This window comes from Dendrobium catenatum, unplaced genomic scaffold (genome assembly GCF_001605985.2).
Source record: "Dendrobium catenatum unplaced genomic scaffold, ASM160598v2 fragScaff_scaffold_1427, whole genome shotgun sequence".
Classification (NCBI taxonomy): domain Eukaryota; kingdom Viridiplantae; phylum Streptophyta; class Magnoliopsida; order Asparagales; family Orchidaceae; genus Dendrobium; species Dendrobium catenatum.
Window position 1 is genome coordinate 785,027 of NW_021319889.1, and position 18,324 is coordinate 803,350.

Below are 18,324 nucleotides of genomic sequence, written 5' to 3' on the forward strand. Positions count from 1 at the left end.
GTCTTGCTTAATCACAGTTTCTGATAATGAGGCTGGATCTCTTTGCATCTAGTTATACTGCTGGAAATAGCCATGCTACAGAAGAAAGTTTCAACCAACCATCAGATATCTACAAAAAAAGTGAAGGACTGACTAAAAATGACAGCTTCTCTAGATGGATGGCCAAACTTGGAGAAGTGGATAACTCACAGTTAACTGAATTCTGGACTTATTTTGGAGTTCCTTGCAAAGTGAAAGTGTTGTTGGCAGACTCTAACTTGTTGAACCAAGAACAGTTAGATGCATATTTGATAGGCCCCTCCTAATCGCTAGGATCAGCTTTTTAGCAATTGTTTCTTCTCCAAACTGGGCATCGCAGATTTGTCACTAAGGTATGTAAAACGTAAAACCGTAACTTTTGTGAACTTAATTAAAGTTTTGGTTGGATATTGTTGTGAATCTCCTTTCAGGTATTAGAGCGGGATGATGTAATGGATTAGTTTTTTTTTCCTTTGAGTGAACAGTTATAGTTAAGGGAAGATTTTTGGTAATGCAGAAGGATTTGCAGAAATAAAGTGGTCCCTGGTATGTTTGTGAAATTGAAGTGCCAGCAAATATTTTGGCAAATGGAACTCCTGTTTGCCATGCTCCACCACATAAGTTGGAAGGGTTCCATTCTACATTACCTGTCATAGATTAGTGGCCTGTAGTGAAGATTCGAGAGTTTGAAATATAAGGTTTGAAATTGCCACAAATTGTAAGGAACAAGATGCTTTCCAACTCGTACACTGCTGTCACGTTTTGAAAAGCTTATTTGTTTGGATTCTGTGGATTAGCTTAATTCCTGATTTGTGGCTCACGTCAATGGAGATCTCATGCCGGATTGTATAATATTTGTTCTCTGTTATGAAAGTGAGGATGAGTTATTGACTTATTCAAGCCACCTGATGAAGAATGTTGCGCTTCTACCAAAACAGAGCTCTGAATCAAATGAAACGGAAACTACATTTGTGGTTTTTCATAAAGTAGGGGAGGGTGATGAAGGGTCCGATGTTTGACAAGGGGCAAGGTTGTATGTCATTTAGCAGTGCTCTTTGGTTATGGATTGGCTAATAAAGACCGACAGTAGCTTGCTGGTGTTAATATCAATTCTGAGAGTTCCATGGGCTGGACTGATGCACTGGCAGCCTTTTGTGGAAGGATTAGAGTACTAATTTTCTTTTGCTCTTTTCATGTCTTTTGATGCGTCTCTTGTGCATTTGCAGTTTCTTTGCTTTCTGGATTTTAACTTTGCATTGCAGAGGAGAGAACAATTGTATCTCATTGCATTGATGCTCCAGGAGCATTTAACAGATCTCCCCAGAGTTCCCACTGGAAGACCCTTGCAGATTAGACTTCTCGAGATGGGCAACAAGGGGATTGGCTGGTTTTCTGCAGAATCCTTTTGACTAACATACTTCGGAGCATTGAATTTGAAGAACTCTGAAAACCAAAATTTGTCTAAACTTATGGTTTTATTGGGTTTTGAAAATGTTTCAGATAGAGTTATGCTCTGTATTTAGAGGGGATACAGACTTCACTAAGTGCTGTCCGAAATGCTACTGAAGCTGCGCGCGTAATATTTCAGGTTTTTAAGACGTGCAGTCATTCAATAGAAAGAGAATCGTTGAGCATTAGTGATGAAAATATGAGATGTCAGATGAACGTGCTCTCTGCACTAATTTCTCTAAAGCCTTACAATCAGGGCAACACATAGAAAGCCTGTTACATCTGCTCTGCAATTAAATACAAACAAAAAATTTCTGTGCTGGAAAGGGGAAAGGAGTCTTGATTACTAGACACGGATTGCATAATTCAGGTGTGTTGTTAGGCACTCATTCTTATATGCGGTGGGTGAATCTAATTTTCACTTATAATATATTAGGGTTGGGATATGTAACTCATGGATATTTGAACTGATCATTTCATATTGTTGTTTAGATCAATAATTGATATTGAAACAGCAATTTCTTCGTGCATCCTATTATTTTTCTGCATGGGATAGCTTCTTGCAATTGATCCTGAAAAGATATGTAATGAGACTTATTAAGTACCTAGTTATAATATTGCATGACATGCCTAGTAATGGACGTATTGTGTCCAGCATTCGGTTGTAACTTCATTGTTATATAAAAAAGTTGCTCTAGCTGTTAATGTAATTGAATGGACGCCGTGTGTACAATCTGTTGTCAATGTGCAGTAAATATGTCTTTTTCCTATATTTGTTGATTAGGATCATATACTTCTGGTTTATGTATAATTCAACCTAGAAACATGATACATTCTTCTCAATGGCTAAGACAGCGTGGATTTATTGAGCAAACGCTATAAGATAATACCAGTAGGACTCTTATAAGCTAGGCCGATATAGTTTGTTTGATCGCTCATTTATAGCCACTCATATGGGGATTTCTCCGGAAGTGGAGGGCATTTTAGTTGGTAATTTCACTCTTAAGGGAATGTTTTTAGGGGGCTTTTGTTGCAAAACTCTAGCAGATTTTCTGAGTATGTTAGCTTTTTGGAGCAATATTTTTAATTGTATGTCTTAGTGCGAGATTTATTTTAGACTGTGTGGAATTTGTTGACTTTATAAAGGCATAAATATTTTGTTAAAAACAAAATTTAATTTATAAAGTATGAGTTTTTTTTTTTTAATAAAAAATATTTTTGATTCAAGTAAAATTTAGTTGGAACATGTATTTATTTTGTTTACAAGCAGTTAGCTCTTTGATTAAGTTGAAGGACTTAGAAGCAAGGCTTTCAAAATAGACGCGAACAACAACAATGAAGAATGAAGAGATTAGCGGTTAATGTCGGAACCGTGGTCAGAATAAGATGGCATATATAAATGCTTTATTTATATTTAAATATTATAAAATGACATAACATGTTGTAAATGTGTTTAACAAAAAATGAACATAATCATAATTATGAAGCATTAAAACATATAAAATAATTCTGTAAATTTAAAAATTAAATACAATTATTATTTTGAGCAACTGACCTCATCTTGTAATCTAACTTGAGAAGAATTCATAAAAATTTCTCTTGAGATCTATAGTTTATACCTGCATTGGTGAACTTGAAAATAAACATAAATTATCAAGATAGTTATCTATAATTGTAAAGAGTATAAGCTTACCTTATTTTACACTTAAGCTCCGATTTTATCTCATGGCTCAAAACATTCCTTTAACATGAATTCAAACCGGTATATTCAAATAGGAAACCGGTCTCGCGGTGCCAGCGGTGAAACTCCGTTCGACGGGCCAATGCAGTTCTCTGCGAACCAGCTTAGGAGCAACCATAATCGCTCGGTGACCGGCCAGTTTGTTGTTCAACGGTTGAACCGGTGGTAATGGGCCAATTTTTAAAAGCTTGTTAGAAAATTCTCAATAAGTTTTCTCCTTGTACTAACATGAAATTGATTTATTATTTTGTTGATTCTGTTCTTTTATGTTTTTCTTTATTTAGCATGCGAAATTGCATTATTTGATTTATTAGTGTTATTATTTTATTAAAACAAGATAAATCTAAGTTTCATTTAGAGCATAATTTTCAGCCTGTCATGTACGATTTTAATGTTTTTGAAATTTTATGCTTTAATTTCTTCTAGAAGGCATTAGACTTTTTATCTATATTTTCTTTTATGGTTTTCAATTTCTATGAATAGTAACAAGTAATTGGTTAACTTAGTATTTGTAACCTTTAAATTTATGTTGAGTTTGTTGTATGATTTTGAAGCATCTATGATAGATTTGAAATAGAAACCCTTATACTCTAAACATCGATGTAAAATTTTATCAGATAACTTAGAGATGTATCACAATGTCTTTCTAAACTTATGACATAATAACCAGGCAATTTAACAAAATCATAAATTCTATAATTTAAACAAAATCAGTTTAACTATGATTATAAGCAATTTCAATTATGGTGCTAATAAATATATTTCGTATTTGATGGAGGTTGTAATCCTAAAGTATATTCATATTGTTCATAACTCGGATATTTCAACATATTGTTGAATTTGCTGAAGTAAAATTTATAAGACTTCAACATTATTTTTAATGAAGCTTTTTATTTAACAAAACAAAACCTATATGGCCTGGTATGAAACCTAAAATGAGGATGTGGTTTTCAAATGATTGAGATTTACATTGAGGGTGTGGAATTTTCATTTGAATTAAATTTTTTTTTTCTTGTTTTTTTTTCTTTGCTAGTAGTGAATAATTGGTGATGATTAAAGAGTGTGATTTATAAATTTTGTGAGTTTTGTTGCATGATTTGTCCTTCTATAATTCATCTACATTAGAAGCCTTAGAATAGATCTACATTAGAAATCCAAAGGCGAATTATGTCATGAGTGAGGCCAGCAAGCAAATCAGTTGTTCTTTAATTAGCGTGTTTTGCTTGGAGAATGCGAAGGTTTTGTACTGAATAAAAAACATAGTTAGTCTTGTTTGTTTTGCTTGTAGAATCTGGAAGGTTTGTGCTTAAAAAACGTGCTTATTTTGCTTGAAAATTTTTGGAATGGTTATTGAATCTTGCTAATATTTCATTGATATATTTTCTCTTATTCTTCTCTTGATGTTCAAGCTTTTAATCTGTTTTGTATTGCATTCACTTGTTTGGATAATCACACATCATGTTGCTTTATGGTAGAAATTACAGTTCAAGTTCGTTGAGTGAAACTCTTTACAATGATTCTTTCTACTCAATACAAATAACCATATGACTGCGCAAAATTTATCATAAATTAATTATAATCAACTATAAAATGTGATGGTCTAATATTTATGAGCCACATTCTCTTATCTACTCACTTGTTTGATCACGTTACTGATTCCTTTGTGTGTCATTCCAGCCCTTTAAGGTGGTATTAATTAAATTTATTCCACTTTCTTCGTCTGTCTTGTTTCCTTTCTTCTTTGCCTTCTATAGTTAATTGTAATTACTGAACAGGCCATGTCCGTGGTCACCAAGTGAGAACATTACAGGAAGATTATCTGGTCGGTGGGAATAGTTGAGAAAGTTATATTACGCTGGAGGAGAAAAGGAAGTGGCTTACGTGGCTTATCGATCTGAAGAGCTAATTGAGGCAAAAAAATGAAGGGTACTTCAACAAGGAAGATGATTATGATCTTGCAAGTGGGCAGGAACAGACTGAAGCTAGAAGTGGAAAAGCACTTGCAAGGGTGAAGTCATGGTTCAGTATCCTGAGGCAAGAGATCAGTATAGGAGACATTGTACACGTTAAGTGACAGACTGCCAAGAATCAGGTAAATTCTTTATGCATTGGGACTCGTATACTTTCAAAGTTTATTTTTATAAGTAGCAATTCGATGTATCTGAATGGTTTAAACCCGACTTGAATATTAAAAAATGTTGATAGAGCTCTGATCTAAGGCCTAAGCATTGGTTTCCACTCCCAGGACTTGCTTGTTTCATTGGTTTAAATTACTGGTCTTGTTTTAAAGGAGATGTGATCATCCAAAGATAATTTTTTAGGGTTCATTTTGGATATCCTTTTCACAGCTATTGCATTTTTAGGCCATCGTTTGATTAGGGCTTTTTTCTACCGATTTCGTATTGATACGCGAAATCAATCAGTATTACTTAGTTGTAATCAAAGCTTAACAATAATTCCTTTTAATTAACATCGTTTTTATTCGGCGTTACAAATCTTTTCGTATTGTTCTTCAGGTCACAAAACGGAGTTTTGGAAGCGAATTAGTGTTTTATACTAAAAATCTCAAAAGCAGAACTTCTAAACAAACATTAAAGTATTATCAAGTATTAAATAAGACACATTTAAAAAATATATGTCAGACATATTCATATGAAAACTCCATTTTATTAAACGGGTTTTTCTCAACTCCTTTTCTAAATCTTTTTTATGTAGCATTAAACCGAATAAAACGAGCTTAGATGGTCCCAAAACTCTGTTGGCTACAATGTTTTGTTTTTTCAGAAATTTCCAATTATGATTAACTAAAATTTTCAACAATATACTCAGATGAGTAATTTAAGGGTGTTATGGAAGCATAAAATCTGTAAAGACTTCTGTAGAATTGGTTTAGAAGAAATATGATAATTGGTGAGGCCTGGGGCTTACCAGTTAGGGTATTGTGCAAGAACCGTAATGGGAGTACGGTGAAGGTGGGAAGGGAAAAATTTGCAGTCGTTGCTTCAAAACGAAACAAGAACACTTGAAATGAAATTCACAAACTATCTAGAAAATTGGTTGAACAAGTCGGGAATGGAGTTTCATTCTTATTGCAGAATTTTAAAGAGTAGATTCTCAGAATTCACAACCAAAAAACTGAAATCTTATCCTTTAATATGCCTTAGAAAGGCTGCCTACATATTAAGAGTAAACCACAAATATTTAAACCCTTAATTACTTTGGATATAAAAGAAAGAACTTAGGTTAAAAAAAAAGACTCAATACAATTTAAATATCCTTATAGCAAAATCTAAGGTATTAACTGGAATATATAAAAAAAGAATTTCAGTGTTGCAAACTACAAAAAAAAAATCTAAGGCTTGAAATGATAGCTGTCCAATTTGGATAACACTTCATGAACCTTCTACCGAATATTGTTGAATCTGAGGCAAAATGCACTATTGAATTCTCTTGCGTAACTTTTGTAACCAGGCAAATAGGGCAATGATTGGAAACCGAACATGCCTAACCATACGTATTTGCTTAGTACAATCTCGATTCAATTAATCCACTCATCCAAGGCATGTGATACTTAAACTGAATAGCACATTAATAGCAAATAAAAGATCAGAATCAATTAATATAATGAGCTAATGATTCATACAAATCCATCTTGTAGGCGTTTGCATTGATCTGTTAAGATTTGAAAAGGGACCATTTCCCACGGAAGCAGGTCGGACGCCATTGATTCTGGGAAATCAGTTTTTTCTTATAATTAGCAAATCCAATATCTTTGTTAAAGACCAGCCTATTTTGGCTTTTATTTGCTTTTTATTTACGTTTTCTTTGTTATACTTTTCAAAAATGCTTAGTTTTGCTCTTCCATGTATTTGATATAAAATCTAGCTTTTTTTCATCAATTATAGACATAGAATAAGTATGGAGACAGATATCAATGAAGTTTAACAAATCTAGACCATAATAAAGAAATTTCAACTGAACATACTAATAACAAATAGAAATAAACATATATATAGTAAATTCAATGTGGTTAACATTCCTCCCATGTTCTTGAATTCTCTTAATATCGGCTTCTGCAATAATGTGGAAAAATATCTATTAATACCTCTGACCTAAAATAGGTTTGTGCGATGTCGAGTTGTAGAAAATGAATGATATAGTTTCTAATTTTCCTCACCAAAGCTTCTAAACAATTAGCTAAAGAACTTAGTCTTCCTATCAAAAATAATTTTCTTAGCATACATGAAGTCTTACAGTATCCCTAAAGAACAAATAGTAATATAGGAACTTCACTATATTTAATGAATGAAATAAATGGAGCTATTTAGAAAATATATCTATCACCACAAATAACGAAATTCTTTCCTTTGTTTAAATAGGTAAAACGCTTTTCAGAAATCCATAGAAACTGTCAAGATTAACATGGAACATTGGTAGTGCATGTATAAACTGTGGGGTTGCACTCTATGAATTTTGCTTGCCTGCAGTTGATACATTCTACCCTATGAGCCGGCACTGAGCGGCTGGACCGGTCCAGGATTGTATTCCGGGGGAAGCCAGGTAGCGAACAGGGGGAGGGCGGAAAAGCTAGGGGGCCCACTTGAAGCCAATTTCAAATTGTGGGAGGGAGAATTTGAATTAGAAGGGGTAATTAGGTCTTTTGTAACTCTCCTTTCATGTTTAATTAGGGAGATGAGGGGGGAATTAGGGTTATCTTGATTTTGAATGTGATTTGGGAGATCTAGGTTTTTCTTTTGGGCTCTAGGCTACGACTAGATATTTGGAGAGTTTTTCCTTCCTCTCGAATCGAAGGAAATTTGCATCTTTCTTGTCTTTTGCATCGACTAGTGAAATTCAATCGTTTGCTATTGTTTTTCCTATTTTTCCTACGATCTCTCTCAGATTTTTTCCACTGTTTTTTTGTGTTTGGTGGCTGTTTTCCCATAGAAAACAGCGGAATAGTTGCGATTTGGCTTAGATCCGATAGGAATCACTTGAAATACTCAAGTGGTACCTATCACACAACTTCTCTCTATATCTCTCTTTATGTGTGGACAATAGTAATATTATTATAAAATCGCTAAGGTTTTGGCAGCTCCAAAGTGTCTCATTAACCCTCTATCTTGGGGTTCTCTATCCAACAAATCTCTCAAAGAACAACTAGGCGTACATAACATATTTTCTTGTAAAAGAAACCCAACATGCCTAAATATTTTCAACTAGCAGTTTTCTCACGAGCTTGATATTCAGAACAAAAATTTAGAACGCCCTTATATAGTTCTTTAATATGTTCAAACATAAGTAATTTAGCATCAAGAGTAGTGATGAGAACATACATGTGGGAAAGTGCATCAGAGCTATGTTTTCCATCCCTTGTTTGTACCTTATGACATGGAAAGATTTTTATGAAGTTTATATATCATTCATTTATTTTCTTCAGCTTGTTTTGACTTTTCAAATGCTTCAAGGATTCATGATTGGTGTGTATCATGAACTCTTTGGGCCATAGGTAGTGCTGCCATGTCTATTAAGCTCGTAGCAATGCATACATTTTTTTTATTCATAAGTGGGGTAACTTAAAGCTGACCCAAAAGTATGCAATTGGGTATCCTTACCACATAAAAACAGTGCCCATCCCTAAACCTGCAACACCAACAACAAGCATTTATCTCACTATGCAGGGTCGACTACATGAATCCCTATTCTCCATTGTGTTATGTTAAGAGTCAAATTCTCATTTAAACCATTTCTAAACCCAAAGCATCACATTTACTCTCAAAAGTTCTTGAAAAGTTAGAAATTGGTAATATAGGCACGGTAGTCAAATTTTCTTTGATTATTTAAAATGCTTTCTCCAGATCTTCACTCTTTTGATTATTCAAGATGTTAATCCCTAAATCTGAAGCATCACATTTAATCTCAAAAGTTTTTTGAAAAGTTAGACAATGATAATATAAGCACGTTAGTCAATGATAATATAGGCACGTTAGTCAATTTTTCTTTGATTATTTAAAATGCTATCTCAAATCTTCACTCCATTAATATATAACTTGCTTCTTGATAACTTCAATAAGCGGTGCGGTGATGCTACTAAAATTCTTTACAAAATGCGGGTAGAAGGTTGCAATTCCATGAAAACTATGAACATTACTTAAATAGTGGGACTAAGACAATCTTGTATGGCACACGCCTTTTTTTCATAAACTTGTATTCCTTATGAACTATTGATAAATCCTAAAAATAGAAGCTTGTTAGTGTAGAAAATACATTTTAATATGTTAATAAATAATTTTTCCTTGCTAAGCACATTTAAAATTGATTTTAAATGTTATAGGTGGTCTTTCAAAATTTTTCCAAAAATGATTACATAATCAAAATAGACTATAATAAATTTGCATATAAATGCTTGCAAAGTATGGTTCAAGTCTCATAATGGTGCTAGATGTGTTAGTTAAACTAAAAGGCATAACTAACCACTCATACAAACCCTATTTTATTTTAAAGGCAGATTTCTATTCATAATTTTGATAATCACTTTTTAAATTAATCTTAGTTAAAAAAAAAACAGAAACCATGCTATTCATCTACCAAATCATCTAAACGAGAAATTTAATAGCAATACTTTATAGTGATGTTGTTGATAAGTTGACAATCTACACACATACTCCATGTCCCATCCTCTTTGGGTACTAATAATACTAGAACTACTTATGGTTCTTAAGTTTTAAAAGCCAAGAAGGAGAACACAAGGGACAAACAGAATAGAACTCAACCAAAAAAAGTAAAAAAACCACCGACAAAGAAACAAACAGATGCAAGAAACATAAAAGAGGACTTAGAAAGAAAAAAAAAACAAAATTATAGAAAACACAACCCTCGGAACAACCTTAGGTCGCCTTACATGCATCGATAAAATTAGGAAAATTTATGTTCTCTAAAGAATATTCAAACCAGAGGTCCACCACAACAATCTTGATCCAACACCCGTAGGAACTCCTCCAGCAAATACCAACAAACCGGCCAACAACACTCACACTTTATGTAGAGAAGAAAGATACAATGGAAAGATACTTGTGGAGAAAAGAAATAGATAGAAGACTAAAAGAAGAAATATGTAGGAAAGAAGTAGCTCCCAAGCTAGGAAGAGAAAATCCTCAGGTTTAATAACAATTTCATTTCAATAAAACTTCCATATTTCAGCAAATAACCTCTTATAAATAGGGAAAAAGAATACAAACAGCCCCTCAAAAGGTGTCGCCCCAAGCCTCTAATGGGAGCAACCAAAACACGGCTAGCCCAAGAACCAAACAGCTAGAAAACCAACAACCAGCTCAGGATCCGAACAGCCAGAAAACATGGGAAATTCCCAAGAGAGATGCATGGCCAACCCAGGAACCAAACAGCCAGCCCAAGATCCGAACAACCAAAAACCCTTCAGCCGAAATAATAAAACACCGAGCAGCCAAGGGAAAATGGGTCAAGCCCAATAGGAGAAATTCAGCCCAACAACAAATGCCCAAAAATCAAAGAAAGCTAGCAAACCAAAGGAGTGAAATATCCTAAGAGCACCAATCCTAAACATGTTCATAGGTTGCCTTCCATCATAGGGTAAACAAGATAAAACATAAAATTCCAAATTACATAAGACCAAAATAAAAATTTAAAAGCATTTGAATCATAAAACATATGCTGAAAGATATTGAATGCATCAACTACCCATGGCTCATGCTTTCTCTTATTTACCCATTTTCCATTAGTTCACTAATCTGCCTTTTAAGTTTATTAGTCTCCTCTAGACTGCTTCTATAGGCGGGTTGGTTTGGAATGGTGCCACCTATTGCAAAATCTATTTTATGCTCTATACCACGGATTGGAGGTAATCTTTATGAAATTTCCTCATGAAAGACATCGTCATTTTTTTTGAAAAAAGAAAAACATCATAATTGGGCAAATAAATATTAGTTTTGTTAGTGTTTAAAAATACCTCTTCATGTAAAAGTATGATCATATGCTGATTTGAAAACAATGCTTGTTTTATGTCATTAGTGTTTGCATAAAAATTACTTTATTTCCTTTCAATGATTGATTGACCCCTTCCCTTCTTGAGTTTCAATCCCCTTTTATTTTTATTTTTTTTTCTTTTCTTTGCTTTCTTTTTACTACTCTGATCTTTATATACCTATTTTGGTGTCATTCGGAAGATAGAATGATTGGCTTTTGATTGTGTACAAATGATTATGTATTAGTAAATCCATCATGCTCAACTTGTCGATTAAATTGCCATGGTTGACGAAGCAAAAGAGTCTAGGTTGCATTGGAACCACATTAGACAAAACTTTATCTTCATATTCTCCTAAGTGAAAGGAAACTTTCACTTACTTAGCCACCTTTGAAAGGAAACTATCACTTGCTTAGCCACCTTTAACTCTCCACTATCATTTAGCCATCCTATTTTATAGGATTGTGGGTGTTTAAGTGTCGAAAAATTCAATTTTTCGACCATTGTAGTACTAGCAATAGTTGCACAACGGCCTCCATTAAATAATATTTTGGTATTACCCAAATTATTGTCCTCCTGATTTCTAGCTCTTCTAATTATTTCGTTATCTCCTGGAACTACTTAAAGAATTATGTTCTTCCTCTTTCACGCCCATTCTGAAGTACCTCCTCATCTTCTACCTTTCATTGCCTTAGCTGAAGCCTCTCCCTCCTTCACACATTAGTATCAATTTGTGGTTGTTCTCATTGTATCCCTCTTCCACTCAATCTAAGCTTTCATGAAGGTGCTCCAATTCAATCATCATCATTATTTTCATCAACCCCATTAAAAGGGTTGAATTTGTATTCTAGGAATAACCGTTGTGGAACCTCTTCTTCGCTATAGTTCATGTTGTCTTGGTAAAACCGTTAAACCAAGGAAGAATAACCTCAAAGTAATGAGAATTCAAAAGCTGTAAGCATTCAAGATATTAGAAATGTATTAGGAGGGAAATGAAAAAGGGGAGGGCTGTTTTGGCCTTGTTTACATTTTGTATGCTTTAAATAGATTGTTTACCTTAGGGTGAGGTTTTTTTATGTATATTTTGCGGAAATTAAATTGCTCTTATGGTATTTGGGCTCTAGCCTGCAATTAGGTATTTGGGAGAGCCGGCTCTTCCTCTCCAATAAAAGATCTATTGTTTCTTGTTTATTTTCTTCCTTATTTCATCAATTAAAAAGGTTTTTCTCTAGTTATTTCTTTTAATTCTTCTTGTGGATTGTGTTTGGGCTGCTAAAATTTAATTTCTACGAGCACTTTCTTAAAATTGGCATCAGAGCAATTTCCTAAGTTGAAATAGAAGTCTTCCTCACTGATTTCTACTGTGTTTCCTCTCTGATCTTGCTTTTTTTTACTAGTTGGAGGCCAAATTCGTATCAAAGTTGCTGTTTTTTTGTTATTGGAGCCTAAATCTGAGTACATATGACAAGAAGAAAGGTAGAAGGGTTGGAAGGGAAGATTGGACAATTGAAAATTGAAATTTCCTATCTCCAAACTCAATTTTCAGATTTCAAAAGTCAAATTTCAGCTGTCCATGGGAAGATTATTGGGAAAATTTTCATCCTAGAGATGTTAAAGAAGTTGCTTGAGGGAAAACCTAAAATGGCATCGTCGGAGGCGAAGGGAGCTGCTGACAACCAAAGAAGTGGGGAAAACTCTAATCTGATAAAGGCGAAGGGAAGTTCAGGAGGTGGAGATTCTGGAGGGAGAAGAGAGAATGCCTCCACTAGAGTCTATTCCTAGGGAAGAGCTGGATAGAGGGTATGGGGAGATGCATGAGGTTGGACATGAATGAAGGGGGGCTGAATTTGAAAGGAGTGGGGTGAAATTTGAAATGGGAGGGGCTAATTATGATCGAAATGGGCAAGGAGGGGCTAATTTTCGCCCTGGGATGTGCTTGGAGGAGAAAGTGATGTGAAACAAACTCGGAGTTACTTAGGAAATTAAAGATAGCGAATTAACAAAGTGTTTCCATAATAAATTTATTACTTATAGCAATGATTGATCCTTAGAATTCTTGGTTTTTAACTTGCTTAGGCAAAGAAGAGCAAAGCCGATTCCCAAACAATTCAAGAAAACACAAAGAGCAATTGTAAAACTACGACGATACACAAGAATCCATGATTTAATAATGAGAACTTTCACCTTTGGAGCCCATACGCTCAACTAGTCTAGGATTTAGTGGAAGAAGAGTCTCCACATTAGAACCGAGGTCACTCCGAGGAAGAAGGAGCCTAAGATCGTCGTTCTTGGATAGGTGGCCGGAGTGGTGGAGGATGACGGTCGTCCAATGATGATCCAACGTCCCTTTGATCTTTGCTCGTCGATCACATCAACTAATGTGTACTGGATACGGTCGATGTAATCTTTAATCGTGTCGTCAAAATCAAAGCCCATATCAAATAACGGTGATTGGAGGATGTCAACTTGATCTCGCTCGTCATGTACGAATCCAAAGTTCCATTCAAATTCGGGGTCCGCCATGCATGGTGGGATCTAGTGGGGAAGACAAAAGAGGGTGGGAGAGGGGGCCGTGAGCTAGGGAGAGAGTGGTCACGGGTTTGAGCTAGGGGAATTCGGTTGTCAAATGGTAGAGTATAGAAATTCTGAATTAATTTCAGAATTTTGGAGGTTTAATGGCGGGATTTAATTTGAAATTCAAATTAAATCAAGGAAGGAGGGGGCGGTAAAGAGAGGGGAATTTGGGGCTGAATTTGTGGAGCTATTAAGGTGATTAGGAGAGAGAGAGGAGGCCATTAAGAGGGCCGGCCACATGAGGAGGAGAGGGGATGAGTTTTGAATAAGTGGGGACCACCAATTTAATTTCAGATTTTACAAAAATCTTAAATTAAATTTTAGTTTTCTTAAGGAGAGAAAACTTCCATTTAGGCGGGCAATCAATTTAAACAATTTGAATTTCAAATTCAAAATTGACAATCAATTAAATTGATGGCGTAAATTAAGGAGCTAAATTAGGAAACAATTAATGGCTCATGACAATTTGAAATTTCAAAATTTGAAACTCCATGGAAGGGGTGGCCGGCGGCTAGAGGAAGGGCAAGGGGTGGGTCACGGCATGGGGTGGCCGGCCAGCGGGATGTGGCAGCCAATTGGCCTACGGCTTGGGCAGCTCAGGGCTAGGCGGCGGCAATTGCAAGGGGAGGAAGAGAGGGAAAATTCAAGGGATTCGAGCGACTACAAATTTACTAACCTCTATTATCTTCCACCCGGGTTTTCATACAAATAACTTGGACGAAATCTAGAACTCACAAAGAGATCTAGTTTCTCCGTAGAACTCACTAAGAGATCTAGGAGAAGTGCACTCACAAAGAGAACAAATAGTAATATTTTTTATTCATCAAAACTTCTATTACATGAGAAAAGAGCCATATATATAGGCCACCAAATGTTAAAGAAAATAAAAGACTAAAATGCCCCTTGGGCTACAATAGCGACTAAATACCCACAAGGGCAAAAGCGGAAAAAAATAAAATAAAATAAACTACTACATAAAATGACAAAAATACAACTCATGATCGTGGCCGTCGATCGCCGGCATCTCCTAATGGTACATGTGTCGAATAGCAGAGGAGGGGACTTTTATGAGGAGTTTTTCGCCCTGACGCAAGAACGAACAGTAGTGGAATATGGTGAGCTGTTTGAGCACTTAGCCAATCGAGTGGACTGGCTTCCGGAGATTGTACTGAAGGGGAACTTTATGAAAGGGCTCAAACCAGAGATTCTGGCGACAGTTAGAGTGATGAGACCTCGTGATTTGGGAGAGGCTATGGAGCTAACCCAGTTAGTTGAGGATTAGAGGCACTTGAAGAGAGTGACTAAAGGCAACAGCTCAGGAGGCTCGTATTAGATAACCACCACCCTTTGGCACCAGATGATTCGACATCGGGCATTCTTAAGGAGACCTCGATGTACAAGACTATAGGAGGGAGACCATTTTTTATAGCCATCACATTATTTAAGTAAATTTAGTTATGAAAAATATTTTTTTATCATAGAGATTTTTAAGAACAGAAAGGAAGCTATAGGCAAATAAAATTGATTGTTATCTTAAAAACAAAGCAATGAAACTTCTGCTCAATGAGCTCCAATTTTATGCGCTTACTAACACTTGATGTTGCTACAGTTGATGCAGGCTGATTCTCAAAATGAAATAAGCGGACCATCTGATGCTGATTTCATGATGGAGCTTGAAGGATTAATAGGCGATTACGACATTATGCCGAATCAATCGTAACCGTTTGATAAAGCCGTCGATCATAACAGTTTGACATAGTTTGTTGATGTGCTGTAAAGCTTGCTTTCTGTTTGTCCTTGAGCTGCTATTGTAGATGATATATATGTATCCTTTGATATCATCATACCTGCTGCGTATATTCTATGCAATTTTCATGCTTCTTGGAGTAATACTGTTAGATATATAGGAACTGGACTGGTTTTTGTATATAGGAGGTTTAATACTGGTTGGTTATCAAAGACTAGATTCAATCCGTGTTCCCCCTTTTTTACTTTTGTGAGGTATAAATATTTGCTTGTGAGGCTTAGGCATTCGTTTGGGACAACTTTCTTATTGCTAAAAAGCTGCTTTAAGAAATAGCAAGAAAGCTGTCCCAAACGAAGCTTTAGTTGATAAAGATCTTTAAAAAAAAATAGCAAAATGGGTTATGATTAATTTTTTGTAGTATGGATTTGAAAGCTATTGAATTTATTGTAATATGATTGTAATATAGATTTTGATTGATTCTTAATGTATTATGTTTATTTTAATTTTTTTTTGTTTTGAAGTTGAAAAAAAATTCAGGGCAGATTATATTGATTAAAATTAGTTATGATAAGCTTTAAATTTATTGAATTTGTTTTGAAATGAATTTAATATATGAGTAATTAATTAAAATTAATTATATGCTTGTTTTAAAGTAAATAAAAGCATATTAAATAAATAGTTTTAAAAATAAAAGTAAAAAAGCAATTTTTTTGGGAGCTTATTTATTAACTATGAAAAGAAATTATAATGCACAACAGTAACAAAAAACAAGACTCAATTACAAGAATGTAGACTCAGGAGTAAGCAAGCTGTGGTAATAAATTGCAATGCTAAAAAGTAAACTATAATAAAAAGTGAAAAAAAAAGTACTAAAAGCTGGACTCAGAATGTGCCAAAAAGGCTGCAAATGAATAGGGCGTTGGACGAGTTGCTCGTGATTTGACTTGTTAAGAATTTGTTCATGTTCATTTGATAAGATAAACAAATGAGGTTGAATATTTTTGAAAAATATTCGATAGATAAATAAACAAGTTTGTATAGTTTGACATTTGATTTGTTTATGTTCACTAACAATATTGTTTAAAGCTTAAGAATAAACTCAATTAGAGCTTGTCTAAGAAGCGTGATTAGAGTTTTGAAAATAAATATTATTTAATTAATTTTACTAATTTAAATATTTAATAATTTATTTTTAAATTCTCTCTCCATTTCCTCTCCCACTGTTCCATCCTACCTCAGCTCCTGCTCATGCATCAAGGAAAAAAATTTGGTGGTTTAGTCCAATATCGTGAAATGCAAATATCATATTTTTTTCTAATAAGGCTCTTAATTATAGATGTGATTCAAAACTTCTACTTCCCTAGATCTTTGTCGAGCTTGTATGGGTCAAAAGGATATCTATTGGTCTCATGTAGTTATAATATATCATTTCAAACCTACAATATTCATACTTCCTATGTCTATGTATGTATCTTGTAAAATGATGTTCACAGTATCCTCAATGTATTATATAGCTGCATTACCTTTTCTAATTAACGAAAATCCATAATGTGAAAAATGTGTAATATTAAAATTTTTACTACAAGTGCAAGACTGTAAACTCCTTCTGAGCCGAAGACTGAACATAAACAGGCGGACAGACACAGCCGATCACACACACACCACACACACACATATATATATTACAGCTTAGTGTATTCTTATTTTATAACTATATATATATATATATATATATATATATATATATATATATATTATTATATAGTATATATATATATATATATAATATATAATATATATATAACAACAAAAATGACATCTGACATTGCAGCACTTGAAAAATGTGACTTTGGCGATGCCTGAAAGTGAACTAGGCTCCAGCGCATGATGATGTAAAATGTTTTTAGGTGAGAGTCATGTCCTTTCACTAAAACAATGTGAAGTTTACATTGCTACACTGCAGCTTTGACATGGCAGCGTGTAGCAACCAGTCAGTGAAAAATTATGACCGAGCGTTAAAATGTGTAGCTTGCATACATTCAATTTTCTCAAGAACCTAGTCTGCTAAGCTGCTTTCAAACAAACCGAGCTTCAATGATTTTAGTGTTGATTGTTTGTTACGTTGTAGCACAGGTTAGCAAACAAAGATCGATGATGATCCAATGTTAAAAGTGACATCTCATCAGTGTCAACTAGCTGCATCCATGATATTCCCTCTAGCAATTGTGGCAACTGAGTGTTCCATTATATTTTCAACCATTTTGAATTTTTTTTGTACAAAATAATATTATTTTTATAAATTCATACATAATAAAATATTATATAATTTATACCGTTGTTGCGTGGCTAGAATATACGTGGCAGTAAGTTAGGAAAATTATTCCGTCTTAAGCGTTGCACGAGTAATTCCGCACAAAACAAAAAAGAGAGAATGAACATCCAAGGTTCTTATGTTGAAAACCCAAAAGAGGGAAATAACCACAGGCCCGCCCAGTTGCAAAGTTCCCACTAGTATTTATTTGAAGTACAAAGGTTGATCCGTCCCTAACAAATCAAGATGATCAATTTAAATCACTTCTGCACAAAGTTTACAAAGTTCTGGGCGATTCCCCGGCATTTCCCCGAAAAATCTGGCAGAGTTCCGCGTCTTCAGGCGGCAGGAAGAGCTCGGCGGTGGTCGAGGAGGTGAAAAATCTCCTTTTCCCCTTCTCCTCTTCTTCTTCTCTCTTTCACTTAAGTCCCCTTGGTGTAAGAATGAGGGCTCTAATTTATAGTTTTTTTTTTGGAGTTGCATAG

The 18,324-nt window shown here is 34.6% G+C and overlaps 1 protein-coding gene across 2 annotated transcripts in view; it reads left to right on the forward strand.

Annotated features, from left to right (window-relative positions):
* Window positions 1-15,761, forward strand: part of LOC110099668 (calmodulin-binding transcription activator 3-like) — a 55,983-nt gene extending 40,222 nt beyond the window's left edge. For both annotated transcript variants that reach the window (XM_020826888.2, XM_020826889.2), the window contains exon 13: window positions 15,391-15,761. In XM_020826888.2, the coding sequence (XP_020682547.1) occupies window positions 15,391-15,501 (111 nt within the window). In that variant the 3' untranslated portion in view covers window positions 15,502-15,761. The remainder of the gene's footprint in view (window positions 1-15,390) is intronic.
* The last annotated feature ends 2,563 nt before the right edge of the window (window positions 15,762-18,324 follow it).